The 17,689-nt window shown below is 42.6% G+C and overlaps 1 protein-coding gene and 1 long non-coding RNA gene across 4 annotated transcripts in view; one reads left to right on the top strand and one right to left on the bottom strand.

The window, feature by feature from the left end:
* The window catches only part of LOC147798371 (uncharacterized), an 11,489-nt gene extending 6,736 nt beyond the window's left edge, over positions 1–4,753 (bottom strand). For 2 of the 3 annotated variants that reach the window (XR_015426168.1, XR_015426167.1), the window contains exon 1: positions 4,614–4,743. This is a non-coding gene — a long non-coding RNA (uncharacterized LOC147798371). Of the gene's footprint in view, positions 1–4,613 lie in introns of all 3 variants that reach the window. The other variant, XR_015426169.1, reaches the window with a different exon arrangement.
* LOC110979430 (uncharacterized) lies at positions 483–17,689 on the top strand. Its single transcript, XM_022235208.2, has 7 exons — positions 483–657; positions 5,087–12,001; positions 12,536–12,675; positions 13,204–13,788; positions 14,662–14,884; positions 15,277–15,315; positions 15,706–17,689. Exons 1-7 carry the CDS (start codon positions 597–599, stop codon positions 15,915–15,917), a joined length of 8,175 nt encoding a protein of 2,724 aa, XP_022090900.2. The 5' UTR covers positions 483–596; the 3' UTR covers positions 15,918–17,689.

Genomic DNA, 17,689 nt, shown 5'->3' with positions numbered 1-17,689 from the left:
CTGTCAATTGTTATGGTTTAGGTGGATGAACCGATTTTACCTTGCTTCCGCCCGTGGTTGTTTATTTTTCTTCCAGTGGTATAATACATCTCAAACCTATTTCTGCATTTGATAGCACTGGAAGTATTGCGACGTAAAATACGGTCTGGCTCTCCTAAATGTGGTTTTAATCCCTTCAAACTGTTAAGGGCTTCAACCTTACCCCTGTGATATTCCGGCGGTGGCTTAAATTTTTTTTTGGGGGGGGGACTAAGATTGATGGATTAGGTCAGCTCATTGTTTTGATCCCTAGCCTAATTGCCGAGATTTTTTTCTTAAAACGGCTACAAGTGCAAGGGTACCTGCGCTTGAAATGATCCTTGTTGATTGCTGACAAGGTAAGCCAGTGGCATTGACTTTTCACGTTTTGTTCCCGTGACTAGCAGTGCATGTCGGATGACCGCCAGACAGTTTCACCTAGTTTACCTGGTGTATATATAGGAGAAGTTGCTTGAATTTGCTTAGGAGTTCACTCCAGGCCGGGGTTGTTCATGATAGTCTGGATTTGTTAAGATCTACGGTGAGTGCTCCAAGCGACTACCGGCCCATCATCGGCTATGGATGCACCTACCGCTGTCATCGTAGTCTTGGTATCCTGTTTGCTGATGACAAGCGACGGTAAGTTTTACCCTGAAGACCAAAAATTTTGATTGCAGTATTTTTCTATAATTTAATGATCAGGAAATTGTTTTTGAAACTCTAAACATTGTATGAAATGTGTGATACAGTTTAAAGGTTCGTGAAGGATACCCCATTATATTTCACCCAAGTCTTGATTTTCTGGGTTGCCCAAGATAAACGTGGATCGCATCGTACTTATAATGTTGACGTGTGCAGTAACACAAACCAAATGCTGCTGTTTACCTTGGGCCATGTGGAGGTGGCTACTCATCGGGAAAGGGGGGCAAAATTCACACAGCGGGCCCGTTAATTCTGAATAAATGACCTCAACTTATCCTGATCACATCCAACAACCACATGAGATCACATCAGAATTTGTTAGGGACTTATACGCATTGTTTAAACGACTATGTCTAACACTCAAGACAAGAAACCTTTCCTCGGAGGCTGAGTGTTTACTTCAACATTCCTCAGCTAGTGCTCTGTATTACAGATCCCCACTTACATTTCCCTTTCCAACTGTCTGCACCGCCTAATATCTGACTTTGATTTGATTCGGTCAGTGAGCTCTCTTAAACCTTTAAAATCTAGGCGAGTGGTACTTCATCGTCTGCTGGTTGGCATGCTCTGCTCATCTGACGTCACAGCCGTTTGTTTTCTACAAATGGCTGATTGAACTATGGTTGACCGTCGGTAAAAAGTAAAAGAATCATTCACAAAGTGTTAAAAATTTCACGCAGCTTTTAGAACACCACATAATAAAACGAGTATTCCTAAATGAAATGCAACCTCATTTTAAATAGGCCTAAATGAGATAACATTAATTTCCATTTTAAACGAATTTGAGGTATAATCGACAAACAAGCGAAACATGACATTTCTTCAAACTTTGGATGCTCATACACGTTGTACGCAAAATGAGAGTGGTCTTTACGGCAACACTTCAAGTAATCATTGAGAAATTCATAAGTTAACCAACCTCATTATCTTTAATGTCGATCCAAATGTTTCACCGTGTAAGTGGGTTACACAGCTCTCATTGAATGCAGGTGTTTTTGCCATGTGAAATATATCCGGGATATTTTCTAGTGACAAAAAACATCTTCAAACAAAAGATTTCCATTATTGTACGTTCCACTCATGAGCTCGAGGTTAATACCTGCCTTCAGTGTACGTGACGACTCTGCTTCATTGCTAAAGTGATATATGTATCTTCACTACACGACGGAGGAGTATCTGCCAGAATTTATTGTGGAACCTCTATTGTTGTAGGCCTACACTGTCAGCAAAAGACGGTTTAAATAACATATGACAGTGCACATTTAGTAAGTTTGTATGTCATAACTTTCCTTGTTTGGTCTGGGTACTGTATAATTTGACAAAGTTTTGAGAATTACACCACACTGTGTTGTTTAGCAAACTTATGATTTATAATTGCCACTTGTAAGTACTACAGTCCACAGTATTAGCACCAGTAAGTGTCAAGCAGCGATGATGTTAAAACCCTGCTTGTAACTAATCACGACTCTTCCCCACTGTTTCCACAATTATTAGAATTTTTCTTAATCCATTCTACTTTATTTTTAGTAGTCTCTAATTAATGTGTGTAAATGTGCACATTTATTTCTGATTTTCCTCACAAGTCACAAAGTTCTGACAACTATGTTTTTCCTGTATATATGCTTTTGGAATACTTGTTGCTACTTTTGCATAGCGGTGATTTTTAAAAATTGACGGACAAGCGCGAGCTGCATTTACATTTCGGCGTCACACGTCTTGCATGGGTCATGCTCTATTTTAGTTGGTCTCTAATGACCATTGGACCAACCGTTTATATACATCACGGGGAATTTTCAGGTCTGAGAACCAGACTTCCCCAAGCCATAAGGTTTTTGTCTCGGGTGTTCTTTGTGGAAGACCACTGTAAAAGAATTTCTCACACGAAGCAAAAGTTGTGATTCACTAACAGATGAATTTTGGCATGTGGTCATTGGAAGTTGCTCGTAATAACACCAAGCAATGAAGGGATCGCTGAGAACAGCCAAAAGCCAGCTATTCTGTACACATTCCCGTAGGTGAAGTACTTTCGCCATTACAATACAGGCCTCTGCGTTGTACTGCCATGTACTTTTGACAGCAATAAATCATTAAATGAAGGAGCAATTCCCGCAGCCTTTTGTTTTGAAATAGCTGAAGTTAAGGTTTCTTCTCTGAACTAAGATAGAGCCCAAAGTCGATGTCGACACGAGACCAGGAAGTTTTAGAAATGGCTTTATATGTAGGCCGGTGTAGAGGTTACAGCAATGTCACTGATGTCTAGACGATTAGTATAACTAATACTTCGGGTGATTTATCAGGTGAAAATGTAAGTGGCCTGGAATTCCCATTGCGAAGGGACAATAGACCCTCACGTGAGCACTTCAGCATCATCCATCATTTTGATCTAAACCGGACAAGATGTCAGATGTGGCCTTTTTCACCCAGTTGTCACATATTTTCTGCACGCTCTGATATGAATGTCACTCGTAAGTGATCAGGAAATGCAACTGGCTTTTATGCAAAGACATCCATTTGTTGCCATTGTTTATTACCGACGAGGTGCCAAGACCTGCCCCAAACATGGTTCAAAATAGGGTATTTTGGGGAGATCTTAGAATTACTTAGCTTTATTTGCCATGTGATGAGTATGGTCTGTTGTAGTCCACAGATTTCAAGGCCTCTGCTGAAATCCTGCGTTTCTCTTCTGAGTTTTTAATTTATTGACATAAAATTAGTCCGTGGTTCATTAGATTAGTATTCTCGGATTTTCTGGACATGAAACGATTGAAAATTTGTTCACCCCTAGATGAGATGCCGGTCCATCACAGGTTGCTCCCTAGCTAATGTCAAAACCGATTTATACTTCTGGGTGGATAGAGAAATGTATATAAGAATGACATGGCTTGCCCAAAAGGGCTAAAACGTATTGCAAGCAGCCAGGTACTCTATCGTTTCTTAAAGGAAGTAGCTAGGTTTCCTCAGGTGCAACACCTGTTGTACCGTTATACCACTATTGAATTTCTGCAGTGTGATGTTCATGTACATGGTTAACCCTTTAATACCCTCATCTAACCGTAACACTTACTGAATCAACCCTGCCATAAAACTACGACCCAGCAACAGCCATAATTCTAACCATTTACTTCTTTCCCCTTTAACTCGATTTCTATACAAAAATTGAAAATTGTATGTTTTGTACTTCAAGTAAAAGTCTACGTAATGGCCCAAAACAACAGGGTAACAGAAAATCTATTGCCTTCAGATGCGTCATTTTCTGAACATCCCTGTGCAACGATTGATTTTTATTGTGACGCCCCATACCTACTTCCACATTTTCGTAGGAGTGTCCGTTGCAATGTGAACAAGAGGAACGCAAAACTGCATAGAACTCCTGCATTTTTAGCGAAAATTCAAATCTTCGGAAGAAAGGCAACGCAATTCAGAATGTGTTTTAATTCAATTGTGCGATTTCTCCAACCTCTACATCAATATTTCAACCCATTAATGAGATGGATGTGATGGTACCTACTTGCGCAGCCTAAGGGTTTCCTGGAGCTTGAAGCTAGGCGACAGACTTTCAGCAGTGACTCAGTCAAGGACAAAACTTATACCAGCAACGGAAATCAAGTCATTTATGCGTCAGTATAACCATAAATAAACACCTTGCATAATGAATACAAGAAGTCCAAAATATACTTCTCATGCCCACAGAAATAGTTCATGCATAACATACACGAGAGCAGGGCACATATCCAAATAACGCACGTGAATGCAATGTTTACTGTGCTTGCGTGCACTTAATGCACATTGTGTACAGCATTACTCGTGATCTGAATCCTAACCAAACAGAGCCAAGCTTTTCACCAAAAAGATCATATAAAATCCAAAACTTATGATTTGTTAACTAGACTCACCCAGTCCTGGATGATTACACTAACTTGAACTTTGTAGGCTGTTTCACAAAACTATCAATTATGCTGGATAAAATAAGGATTAACTTCTTCCTTGAAAGAATTGACGATTTCACTGTTTTGTCCTGCGAGATTGCTGAAGCGCGCGGGAAAAAATAATGTGCCCGTCAAATTGAGGGCGTACTTGCATCCATCACATCTTCATTTACGCAACCTGAATTATGTACGTATTACTAGAAAATATACTGAACCGATTTGAACGTGTAATTCTTCAATGTTTGCTTGGGAATATTACAGTGACAACCGGAAGTTCTTCAGCTGGTTCAGTTAATTAAAAATGAAATGTAGTTCATAGACTAAGATGGCACGCATAAATGGGCAATGACATAGGCTACATCGATATTTTGTCTGAAGACATGAATCTACTCTAAGGGAATTTCATTAGTCTCCTGGAATGGTATATTTCATCCCTACAGGTGTGTCGTCATCAGGACCCGGAACTCACATTCACCATCATCGGAATCACACACACCACATCCCGAGGACGTTGTCTTCTGCAAGCAGCCACGAATTTCTCCACTCTGACCAACAACAGAGGGCAGCACTGCCGGAGTTCATGGCAATGGAGGCCGCCCCAATAAACAACGATGGCATACAAGATTCAGAAAGTCCTGAAACAGGCTTGGGAGCTGGAAACAAAACAGGAGATGAGCATCGTAGCCATCATCATCATCCTCGCCAGCATCCTCAAGTGGGTGTTGAAGCACCAGAGAATGACACGGAAATCTTTCGAGAGAGTCATCTAAATAAAAACGAATCAAATTCGGGATATCGGCATCCCCAACTGCATCTAGCCAGTGACGTGTCTCCCAGAGCTGATGACAGCATCACCTCTAGGAATCATCTGGCAAACGTATCCTCTGACAAAACAGCAACGGAGGATAAACCCACCCAAAAAGATGTCAAAAAGAAGGCAGAGGAAGAGCTCAGACATAATTTCCCAACAGGTGATCCCTCTGTAAGATCCGACCATGCTGTACATCTCCCTCTTGTCCGTGCCCCCAAGCTCTCGCCCCCACATGTAACAATGGATGGTTCAGGTGGCACTCATGACCATCAGGAAATGGATGATGGTAAGACAGAAACAATGCAAGAACACGGAATGCAGAAAACCACAGCCAACCTCCAGGCAGTCGAGAACGAACCCCGACGGGCATGGCCCACTACGCTTGGGACTCTGCTTCACGAGCAGCCCTTTGTTCCATCAGCTACCACGAAGCATCCAGACTCCAGAGATTCCTCCTCTCAAGGCTGGGAGGCTCTTCATACCGAAGACGAGACCCATCAAGCAATTAATAATTTCTCAACTAGCAACCCCGACACTCCAAATACAAAAACGAGCCAAGTTCTTTCCTTTCAAGGAGCAGTAGATATTCTGGTTAAGATAAAGAGTATAATGCTGCCATGGCAACAACCTGATAAAGACGTATCCACGGTTGTCACGTCCACTCAAGTGTATCCAACAGCCTCCTCTGATTCCATAACATCAGAAGCCAAAGATGACAAAATTCATAGGAGTACTGAGGAAACAAAACAAAAGCATATTCACCACCATCATCATCACAATCTCTCCCACAATTCGTCTTCGAGACCAGATCATGCCAAACCATCGACGTCCCTTGAATCCTTGGCAACAGAAACCATCAATGGCAAAGAAAATGCAACAGATGGAAAGCCGAAATATGAGCACCATGATCATCACGTCCGTCCCAATATAAATGCAACTTCAAAATTAGAATCCACCAATCTCTACCAGCAACATTCTATGACAACACCCGCCAATCCTGTAGCAGTCGAGTTCAACGTTGACAAGACACGCGGGGAAGACAGGACTTTCCCCAGGAAGTCGTTAAGTGGATGGGACCATATAGAAATGCCAAATGACAAAATATCAACGACCTCTAGTGCTCCTTCATTTGAGGGAAATACTAGGCACGATCTTCCTACTATCAAAGAACCGACCACACAACTGCCTTTCATTAAGAACACCGTGGCAAAGTCTACTCGAACAGTCCCTCCACAATTATTTCAAACAGTCCCGAGCAACACCGACTCCTCGATGCTGCTCAGTGAGCACCTTAAGCCTGTCAGCTCCTCGAGGGCTTCGCCAACACAGCGCCATTCTACCGTCAAGAGTCAAGCCAAAACTACCCTGGGTAAATTTGTGACACAAGCGGAACTTGATCGCATTGCAACAACCAAGAAGGCCACACTGGTCAATAATGACTCCGATCCACAGCTTATTTTCTCTGACATGGATCTTGCAGAGGAACACGAAGAGACAATTGCTCTAAACGCTCTTGCCTCTCCAGCGACATCCAACCCAGTGGAAGTGATCGAATCTTCCAATGTAAGAATTTTCTCTTCGGATGGAACAACAAATAGTTCCTCACTAGTGTCAGAGGTAGAGATCAAAACAGAGCCCAAAACCAAGCAACCTAAGCATCACTACAGTCAACATCCTCTAAGTAACTCATCTTCTAAACCACCTTCCTTGACCCATCCTCTGACAACATCCCCTAATTTCATAGCAACAAAGTCCAACGGAGACAAGACACACAGGGATAACGGAAACATAGCAAATCATACGCATCATCATCATCGTCATCACCACCAGAACAATTCATCTCGAAGACCTAATGATATCACTTCATCTAAAACTCATACGATGACTGCATCTCCATATTCCTCGGAAACAGAGAATGCCGTCAGTGAACCTGCAGTAGATCATAAGCTGATAGTGAACGGAAGTTCTTCAATTATGACCGTACACGAACCAGACGCTGAGCCAGAGCCCAAACCAAAGTTACCCATGTCGAGTGCGATGATGGCAAGTGTAACTTCACCCACTCACCCCCACTCTGAAGGTTCCTCAAGTATGATCACATTAGAAACTGTGATGGATCCCAAAACGAAGCCAGAGTCAACATCGGAAAAGACCTCCCCCAATGCGACCCCGTCAAATGCAGCGAAATCCAACAGCAAGCTAAAGCCCAGACTGAATGATAGTTCTTCACTGACGGCCGAAATGAAGACCAAAATTGAGCTACAAATAAAGCACCATCATCACCTCCGTAACCATTCGTCTTCGAAACCAGACTACGCAATCCCTTCCGTGACTCCTCTTAGGACATCCCCAGGAGATAAAACGCACAGGGTAAACGGAAACGTGGCAAATCGTACGCATCATCGTCTTTTCCAAGAAGACAACACACCTTTGCCTCAACCAGCGCGACCCTCAAATGCTCCAGAATCAACCTTTGTTGGTAGCAGTCATAGATTGATGAACCACGAATCATCAATCAAAGCCAGACTGGATTTAGAAACTGAAGACACGAATACAGATGCAACACCAGAGGACAAAGCAATACCATCTACTTTCAAGCCAAAGCCTAACATCTCATGGCCTCATTTGGTTCGTTGGGAGGTTGATTTTGTTGAAGAACACACAATCTCCCCACCTGACATGCATTCATCCACTGCTTCCATGGAAACTAAAGAAACAGCAGCAAAAAAGGTTGAATATCAGATAACACATAATCCCCAAGCGGAACTTGATCGCATTGCAACAACCAAGAAGGCCACACTGGTCAATAATGACTCCGATCCACAGCTTATTTTCTCTGACATGGATCTTGCAGAGGAACACGAAGAGACAATTGCTCTAAACGCTCTTGCCTCTCCAGCGACATCCAACCCAGTGGAAGTGATCGAATCTTCCAATGTAAGAATTTTCTCTTCGGATGGAACAACAAATACTTCCTCACTGGTGTCAGAGGTAGAGATCAAAACAGAGCCCAAAACCAAGCAACCTAAGCATCACTACAGTCAACATCCTCTAAGTAACTCATCTTCTAAACCACCTTCCTTGACCCATCCTCTGACAACATCCCCTAATTTCATAGCAACAAAGTCCAACGGAGACAAGACACACAGGGATAACGGAAACATAGCAAATCATACGCATCATCATCATCGTCATCACCACCAGAACAATTCATCTCGAAGACCTAATGATATCACTTCGTCTAAAACTCATACGATGACTGCATCTCCATATTCCTCGGAAACAGAGAATACCGTCAGTGAACCCGCAGTAGATCATAAGCTGATAGTGAACGGAAGTTCTTCAATTATGACTGTACACGAACCAGACGCTGAGCCAGAGCCCAAACCGAAGTTACCCATGTCGAGTGCGATGATGGCAAGTGTAACTTCACCCACTCACCCCCACTCTGAAGGTTCCTCAAGTATGATCACATTAGAAACTGTGATGGATCCCAAAACGAAGCCAGAGTCCACATCGGAAAAGACCTCCCCCAATGCGACCCCGTCAAATGCAGCGGAATCCAACAGCAAGCTAAAGCCCAGACTGAATGATAGTTCTTCACTGACGGCCGAAATGAAGACCAAAATTGAGCTACAAATAAAGCACCATCATCACCTCCGTAACCATTCGTCTTCGAAACCAGACTACGCAATCCCTTCCGTGACTCCTCTTAGGACATCCCCAGGAGATAAAACGCACAGGGTAAACGGAAACGTGGCAAATCGTACGCATCATCGTCTTTTCCAAGAAGACAACACACCTTTGCCTCAACCAGCGCGACCCTCAAATGTTCCAGAATCAACCTTTGTTGGTAGCAGTCATGGATTGATGAACCACGAATCATCAGTCAAAGCCAGACTGGATTTAGAAACTGAAGACACGAATACACATGCAACACCAGAGGACAAAGCAATACCATCTACTTTCAAGCCAAAGCCTAACATCTCATGGCCTCATTTGGTTCGTTGGGAGGTTGATTTTGTTGAAGAACACACAATCTCCCCACCTGACATGCATTCATCCACTGCTTCCATGGAAACTAAAGAAACAGCAGCAAAAAACGTTGAATATCAGATAACACAAAATACCCAGCATTTCAGCGGGAACAATGAACATTTTGAAGACGTTTCATTGTTCAAAGAACAAGACGTCATGGAACTTACGCCCACGACGCAACCCCCTTGTGACACCACAACTCAACTCCCTTTTGAATCAATCTCAAACATTCCTCATCTTGAGGATATCGACGTAGACCATGCACTGGATTATCCCAGTAACCCAGCTACAGTAAGGATAGACATTGTGTCTGAGGCCATGCAATCGGCGGTAGTTACGGCCGTGGCGAAGGATGCTAAAAACCTGGCTGAGACGCAACCAAGTCAAACTTCGAAGTATGAAGCAAAGTTACCGCCGACATCCATGCTTGCGGTGACCACGTCGGAAACAACCGAAATTTACGAAGAAGTCTGGACACCTACTCAACCTCCTACCCCAATTTCAATGCAAGACAAAGGGGCATATGTCCATGAATCGCAGACTGCATCGTCAGTCATAACTTTCAGTGTCACAAAGCCAAAACCCAAGACCACGTCACGCACATTTTTAGACGAGCAACCGGAAATGCCAGTCGTGACCACGCCCAAACTTGTCACAAACTCTGACTCGGTTCATGATGTGAATTCCTCCGACTCGACGCCACCCAATATGGCGGAGCCCCGATGGAACGCAAGCTCCTCAGTTTTAACCGAGATCGTACCAGAACCAGAACCCGAATTCAAGTCCGAATTCACTACGCGGGTTGTGGCAGTGTCAACTGAAACCATGTCTAAAACACACACTAAAGCCACAACACACAAAAGTTCCTTCACTATAACTAAATTAGAGGCTTTAACTAAACCAGAGGCCAAGCCGGAGTTGACTTCGCCTGGTGTGACTTTGCCGAGCGTAAAAGAATCAGATGCAGCGCCGAAGCCGACAGCGAACGAAAAGACCTTCATTTTTGTGACTAAACTTGACGGGGAGTTCAAGCACAAACCAGAGCCAAAGCCCGAACCGGAATCAACACCATCGGTAGCGACTATGTCAAACACAGCTAAACCTGAGAAAGACCCAAAACCTGAACAGAACAAAAGTTCTTTGATTACTTCTGAACTGAAAGCAGAGATCGAGACAGCCTCCAAGCCAGCCTCCAAGTCAGAATTTACCTTATTGAGTTTGAATTCGTCAACTGTGACCACTTTAAGTATAACCAAGCCCCAAACAAACCAAAACTTCGAACTGAACTCTTCTAGTGCATTGATTATGAAAGTAGAAGAACCCAAACCTGACCCTAAGCTGGAAGTAGAAATGACCTCATCATCCATGACTTTGTCGAGCATGGTAGAACCCGGTCTCAGTCGCAAATCAGAGTTGAATTTTGGTCCAACCTCCCATAATTTGACTAACTTAGAACATAAGTCTGATTTAGAATTGGAACCAGAACCCACACCCCAGACACTGTCTTTGAAGATTACTCCAACGCACACCCAATATCAAACAAATGAAGAAATTGCAGCCGGCCCAAGGAATGGAAAAAACACCCTAACGACAGAACGTCCACAAAGGGAACCATTTTCTCTGACACCTGAACCAGAACCAACATTCAAAACCCACAATCAACATGACCCAGGAACGATTAATGGACAGCCTTTGTCTCCAGCGACTACGACACGGAAATCGGCAATGGTTTCAGAAGTTACAACAGGGGGCAACAGTTCAATCAACTACCATGCTCGTCTGTTAGAGCAGGACCTGGAACCAACAGTAGATACAGGAACTAATCCTCCTCCATCGTTAACTCAGTCTACGCCAAGAGTTCAGGGTGATTTTCAGGCCACACATATTGCAGATATGGAGGGCGCGGACATCGGAAATCTTTATCCTGTCGTGTCTGGTACCCCAGCGGGAGCATTCTCAGGGCACACCACCATAGCCATGACTTCACCAGATGAGGTCACGCTGTATCAGTCCACGATGCGAAAGTTGGAATCCCAGTCTAGTGCGTCACCAGATCTCACAGTGAGTATACCTGAAAGCAATGCGCAGACTCAATCATATACGGTGAATCTTACAGATAGTATCCTGATGAACGACCCACAGGCAACTTCCATGGCATCTGAAGCCGAGCCTGAACCAGAACTGACGCAGGATAAGCCGTCCGTTATCGACAACCTACTTGATACATCGTCAAAACCACAGTTGACCGTCAGTGAAGTGCTCCAGACAACACTAAATTCTCTATCGAACGTTGCTTTATCTGATTACGTGAAGCAAAGAACTCAACAAACGACAGTAACCATCCAGTCATTGTCCATACCTACCACGGGAGAAGTAATCGATTCTGTTCTGCCCCGTGCCGAACCAGAGCCCAGTCATGAACCCAGAGGAAAGCCTACCATGTCAGGTCACCCATTAACCGCAGGTGTAGAAGGCTACACGTTGGAAAGTGTGGTGCTTGGAACAGGTAAGTAATTTAAGAGTCAGAGATGTGACTCATCTAATGTTTAATAATGGAACGAGGATGGGGAGGAAAAGGTAGAACGGAGAACGTTCATTTATTTTAAAAAATGAAATCAACACAAGCACAAACACAAGCGAACACATTTTCCTGATATCAGTGAATAAACAGATCCGAATTACAATCCAATACTAAGCCTATTGTGGTTTCAATGAATTAAAACTAATAGCCAATAAATAAGTCGAAAATTGCCGTCCAGATTTTGTTCAATACAGCCCTTTCACAATAGTGCGCCCCCAAGAGTTTGCAACGCGTTGGCCAATCACAAAGAGCAAAATCTGTCGACCCTTTCCAAACACGCATTGAGTCGACAGATTTCGCGCATTGTGATAGGCCAACGCGTTACAAACTCTTGGAGGTGCACTATTGTGAATCGCCCGTATTGTCTATTTGTATACTAGAAGTGAGTATTTGCTTTAAGTGAAATTGAACGGCTCGCTGATGAATTAATGTTAATATACTCAAATCATTCATTGATAGTTGCAGGGCATAAGCCCCAGCGCTTTGAAGGCCAATTGACTATTTTGGCCATTGACAGCAGAGGAGCCACCTTCTCAAGCCTACTTGAAGACAGGAGCTCTACTTTGTACAAGAAGTACAGCGATGCAGTTTGCAGTGCGGTGAGTAATCCACCGTGTTGTTTTCTCTTTGCCAAATAAATCCAAGTTCTGATATGAGTTTCCTCCGTTTGCCTATCCATGGGACCGGCCTGCACTGTAACCTTCGCGTTTGAATGCATTCATTTCCAGACGTCAATCAGGTAAATTGTTTTAACTACTTTGCAAAGTTGGAAATGAGTAACATTGAGAATGGTTTGGCCCTATCTACTCTTGGGTAGAACCTCATCATATTTCATTAGTCAAATTTGTGCCATTTAATGTTTATGCACGGATCATCAACTATAATGTTCACCTTGTCTCACATGACATGGGACCTGCCCTGCTACCCAACGACTTGGAAGCTACAAATGTGAAGTTTCCATTGGCCTAGAAATAAAACAATCTCACATCATTGAAAGCTTCATGTTCGATCTTCTTCAAGTTTCCTAACCACAAGTCAACTGCCATTTTAGTGACTGAAATTGATCCTTGGCAGGGGTCCGTTTTTGGACCAAAATTAACATAATTCAGTTTTGCCTTTCTTGATAGGTCGTCGAGATTCTCAGTCAAGTGTATGTAGACAATCCCAGCAACTGTCGAGTAACTGGATTTCGGTCGGGGAGTGTCGTCGCCATGTTCGAGATACGAATAGAGGGCGTTCTCTCCGTGGATGCAGATGAAATCCGTTCTTATCTGGCGGCAGCTTTCACTGTCGGTGATCGAGCGGTGGCTGGGTTACAAGTCGATGGAACATCTGTAACGATTCGAAAACTCAAAGACTCGATCATTCAAGACATCCGCGGGACTCAGTCTCCGACCAAGACGGTTTTGGGTGTCCTCGAGGGGGTAATTACCTCCGGGGCAGCATTGACAACACAGAACAGCCCTCGTTCGAATGCAGTACCGACTCTTAGCAGGTCAAGAACTCCAGTCCCGGTTAGCACCATTACCGAGTCATCAGTTCATCAGACACCAAGGCAAACCGAGACTAGACCTAACTACACGGTGGCCCAGCACTTTTCTGGTCGTTTCCGAATTCTCACTATTGACGGAGAGGAAGTGGAATACACGTCGGATTTGGAGAAGCCAAACACGGAGAAGTTCAAATCATATGCAGGCATGGTTTGTTCAGGGGTGAGTAAAACTGCTAGCAAATTTTACAAATTAAAAGGCAATCCCAAGTAAACCACCGCGTTTTCTGACTACAAAACTTTAAGAAAATCATACAAAATGTCCTATACGTAAATTTAGGACCACAGTCACCTGATGTGTTTTATGTAACGGCACAAAATGGAGATTACGTCAGGATTCGGCAATATTTTAAATCCCATGATTAGATTGTTGGCTGCAACACTGCATGAATACTCCTAAGTAGTTAAGGGAGTCGGTTCCTTTTTTGTACAGAATCTCTGAAAGTTTTTGTTTCCAAGACTCATAAAATGACTTGTTTCAAAACCGTGATCATCGAATAGGCACCATTAACCCTAACAGTCCTCAATCCTTCACCTGTTGGAGGATTGAGGACTGTTAGGGTTAAGGTTGCTCTTCACACCCGCACGTGTAGTGGTGCACATGCAGTTGCATTTGCATCCTTTGCAGGTAAAATGTGCTAATGTGTCACTTTGAGCCTAATGCCAACAGATCATCTTCTCTATTTAAACGGATTTGTTTCTTGACATGCTTGTTTTTAATTTCGGTTCTGTTCATTTTTTATCGTTGGAACAGTCTTTTCCCTGTCTGCTTTTCGTCTTTACTTTACGGTTCTTTGCAGGTCGGTCTTAGCCAGGATTTTGTGGCGTGTTCACGGGAGGGAGCAATTCATAGCATCCATCTTGAAAATAGCATCTTGCCTTGAGACTGGGGAAAATTGTAAATGAAGGACATCTAAGTTAACTATAAGGGCATATTCGCCTCGTCAAAAAAGATGCCAACTGTACATGTACATATCGATGCATTTCAAAGGTTTCAAGGTTAATTTGAAGCCTTCTCGTTAATTTTCAATGGTAGGTTCTGAAGGCCCTGTACGACACCTACCCCGACGACCTTGGGGATTGCTTCGTGATATCCTTCCAACGAGGGAGCATCATCGCCAACTACACGGTCACATTCAAAGGTGACAGCGTGATCACTGCCGCCGATATACGGTCGAAGCTAGTAGAAGCCTTCACTAACTCGGAAAACTCCGTTCTCCTTCGACTGGGCGTGGACACGCACTCCTTCCAAGTCACAAGTGAGTTACAAGACCAGAACAAACTAGGGTTCCTAATGTGTCACGTCGTAAAATTTAACTTCTCCCTCGATGAGAGGAGCAAAACATCTTGTTTTAATGACAATCATTCATGCCTCAAAAAGGGCAATTTCGCACTAAAAAATCAAACTGCGTCCTCAATAGCTATAATTAATTAAACTTTTGAGGGAAAATCCTCCATCAAAACCAGACCAGTTCAAATGTGCTTTTTTCTTAGAATTGGTTGGTATTTTGGTAATTAAAACCTGAGATACAAACTGGCTAAAGGGTAGACTCAAGAGCCTGAGTTTTAAGCAATATAATTTACACAACAGATAATGACAAAGATTAAATTTTGTGGCATCATACTTACAGTCGCCTTGCCTTTCATACAGGAACTGGAACAGATAAACAACCTCCCAAAGATGCAGGTGGTAAGTGCTTTCTTTCTCAGCATGTCGTTTGGGTTTACGGAAAGTACAAACAGCATGTGCACAAATTCAACTGATACTTATGGAGCTCATAACTCATGATAAGAGGGGCGGGGTCGAATTTTAGCTGCTAATATGTTTTGTCCTTGGACAAGTCACCTATTAAACCTTGCATTCTCCACCAAGGAGTATAAACGAGTTACCTGCAATTGCTGAGTAACAACTTGCAATGTTCTCACTCTTTTCATCGGACTGAAACCGGAGATAAAAACCGGCTAGGAGGGCAAAATTGGCTCGTGACAGACTTTAATTTTGAAACACCCAGTGGATGATTTTGAGTCACATTCTGTCTTTTTTTCATATACAATCTGTCTTTGGTATCCGCCGCTACAGCCGTTTCTTCAAATGGAACCGAAGACAGGGGATATCTAGGGGGAGGTGCAGTAGCGGCCATCGTACTATGCTGCTCGCTGGCGGCAATTGTGGTGGTCGCAGGTGTCATCTACGTGGAACTCCGTGACTACCGTAGATACAAAGGCCTGAAAGTAGCAACGGGTCGGAGAGACGTTTACATCGATGATGCCCCGGCTGGCTCGATAGTTTAGGTGATACCAAGAGATAATAGATGTAAAAACCTTAAATTTTCAAGGGGAAAAAATAGGTTGAAAAGTGTTTGTCCGCCTTTTGGCTTCTTTGTCTAGATTTTCGGCGAAAAAGATCATTACCTAAATCCTTCAGCTTTTTTGGAGGAATAAACAGCGGACACCCTCGCAGAAACCAGATGATATGAAAATTCGTAACTTAATCATGTCAAATACACAGTCTTTTTCCCCAAAGGAACTTGGACATTCTGAAATATAATTACGAACTCTCTGGTACCCAAAAAAAACAAAACAAAAAACAAAAACTGCAGTCGATACACATGTATTTGGACATCTCTTTATATCTGATTTATTTTAATACTGGGCACTGTGATGGGTTTTATATGCATTGACTCGTCAGATGAGGGTTTTAACTCCTGTAGTATATTAAGTAGCTTTAAATTAGTTACCTTTACTGCCCACTATTTTACAGATTTACTGAGAAGCAAATAAAACAGTTGTTGACAAATTCGACAGACAACAATAAACAACTGGTTCGTTGGACAAGATATTATTATAATATCCCCGACACAAAAGTAATACGTCAAATAAAACCTTTACTCAAGTCATCCGCGTCAATATTCCTCAGTTTGACCAGATTATATGTATAATAGAATCATCATCTGATCATCTGACAAAGGTTGGCAGGCTGACTTTACTCACTTTATCACGCTCATTCGATCAAGCAGACTCAGAGCTGCACTGTTGCTACCAGGAAATCTAAGCTACCACCGCCTCTCTGCTACACAAACTTCCCGCAATTGGCATTCTTGTCAAACAGACAACCACTGAAGTTGCGTTGTCGGCCATAAACCTTAACACTGCTTCAGTGTCGTCACAATGTCTTGGAAATTGGCTATGGAATCGTTGACTTTTGAAAAGGTGAATTCCGGGAAAACACCATGTCGACCAAAAAACTGAATGAAATTGTGTTGTCTTCTTTTTGTTTTCGTAAATACAACACTCATGTACGCCTGCACAATTCAGTCAGATATAAATTGAAATGTTTCAAAATAACGTAAATGTGTTCCAACGATATCAGCATTCTGCTACAAGTACTTATTTAAGCTGCTAACTACAGAATGTTTTTTAATATGTTTCCATGGAGTATTGTGTAATCTTGGTATTGTGTAATCTTGTTATGAACAACAAAACGCATAAACTTCGCAATTTTAAAAGAAGCTAAGATAAACACGACTTGACTGCATATAAGCCCCAGCAGGACTACAATTTAATTAAGTGAAATTAACTGATGAACAGTATGTCTCTTTTCTGTTTTGGTTTTTGATTCATTATAAAAACAAGCTATTAATTACAAACTACCTGCAGTGTCGATCCGGGCAGCACAAATTGCAATTGCAAGTTTAGGGATGTAGCTTCACGAACGTAAAGACTGAAATAACTTGTATACCTGTTCGCGTTAATTGTCCTATTTAGAGTAAAGGGCATGAATATTGCTAGTGTCCGCTTTGTTAAAATCCCGTTTACCTATGACGAACACCAGGACTGACATAGCTTTATATATTTTTACGTCGAGTGTCAGTTAAGTTTCATGAACTACGAATAATTTCTTTCTTAATACTCCTGATTTGTTTTCTACTTTCTGTGTATGTAGGCCTATGTTGTTTGTTCTAACAATTTTTTATGTTGGCCCGTTGTTATTGCCAAAATAGTCTTTGTGTAACAGCAAATGAAGTTATTTAGAACAAGTAAATTTCCCCGTCGGCCGATTTTCA

This window comes from Acanthaster planci, linkage group LG08, assembly GCF_054643075.1.
Source record: "Acanthaster planci isolate LZ-2023a linkage group LG08, COTS_SCS, whole genome shotgun sequence".
In the NCBI taxonomy this organism is placed as follows: Eukaryota; Metazoa; Echinodermata; class Asteroidea; order Valvatida; family Acanthasteridae; genus Acanthaster; species Acanthaster planci.
Note: the sequence above shows the minus strand (reverse complement) of the source record. Positions and strands in the feature narration are given on the sequence as shown.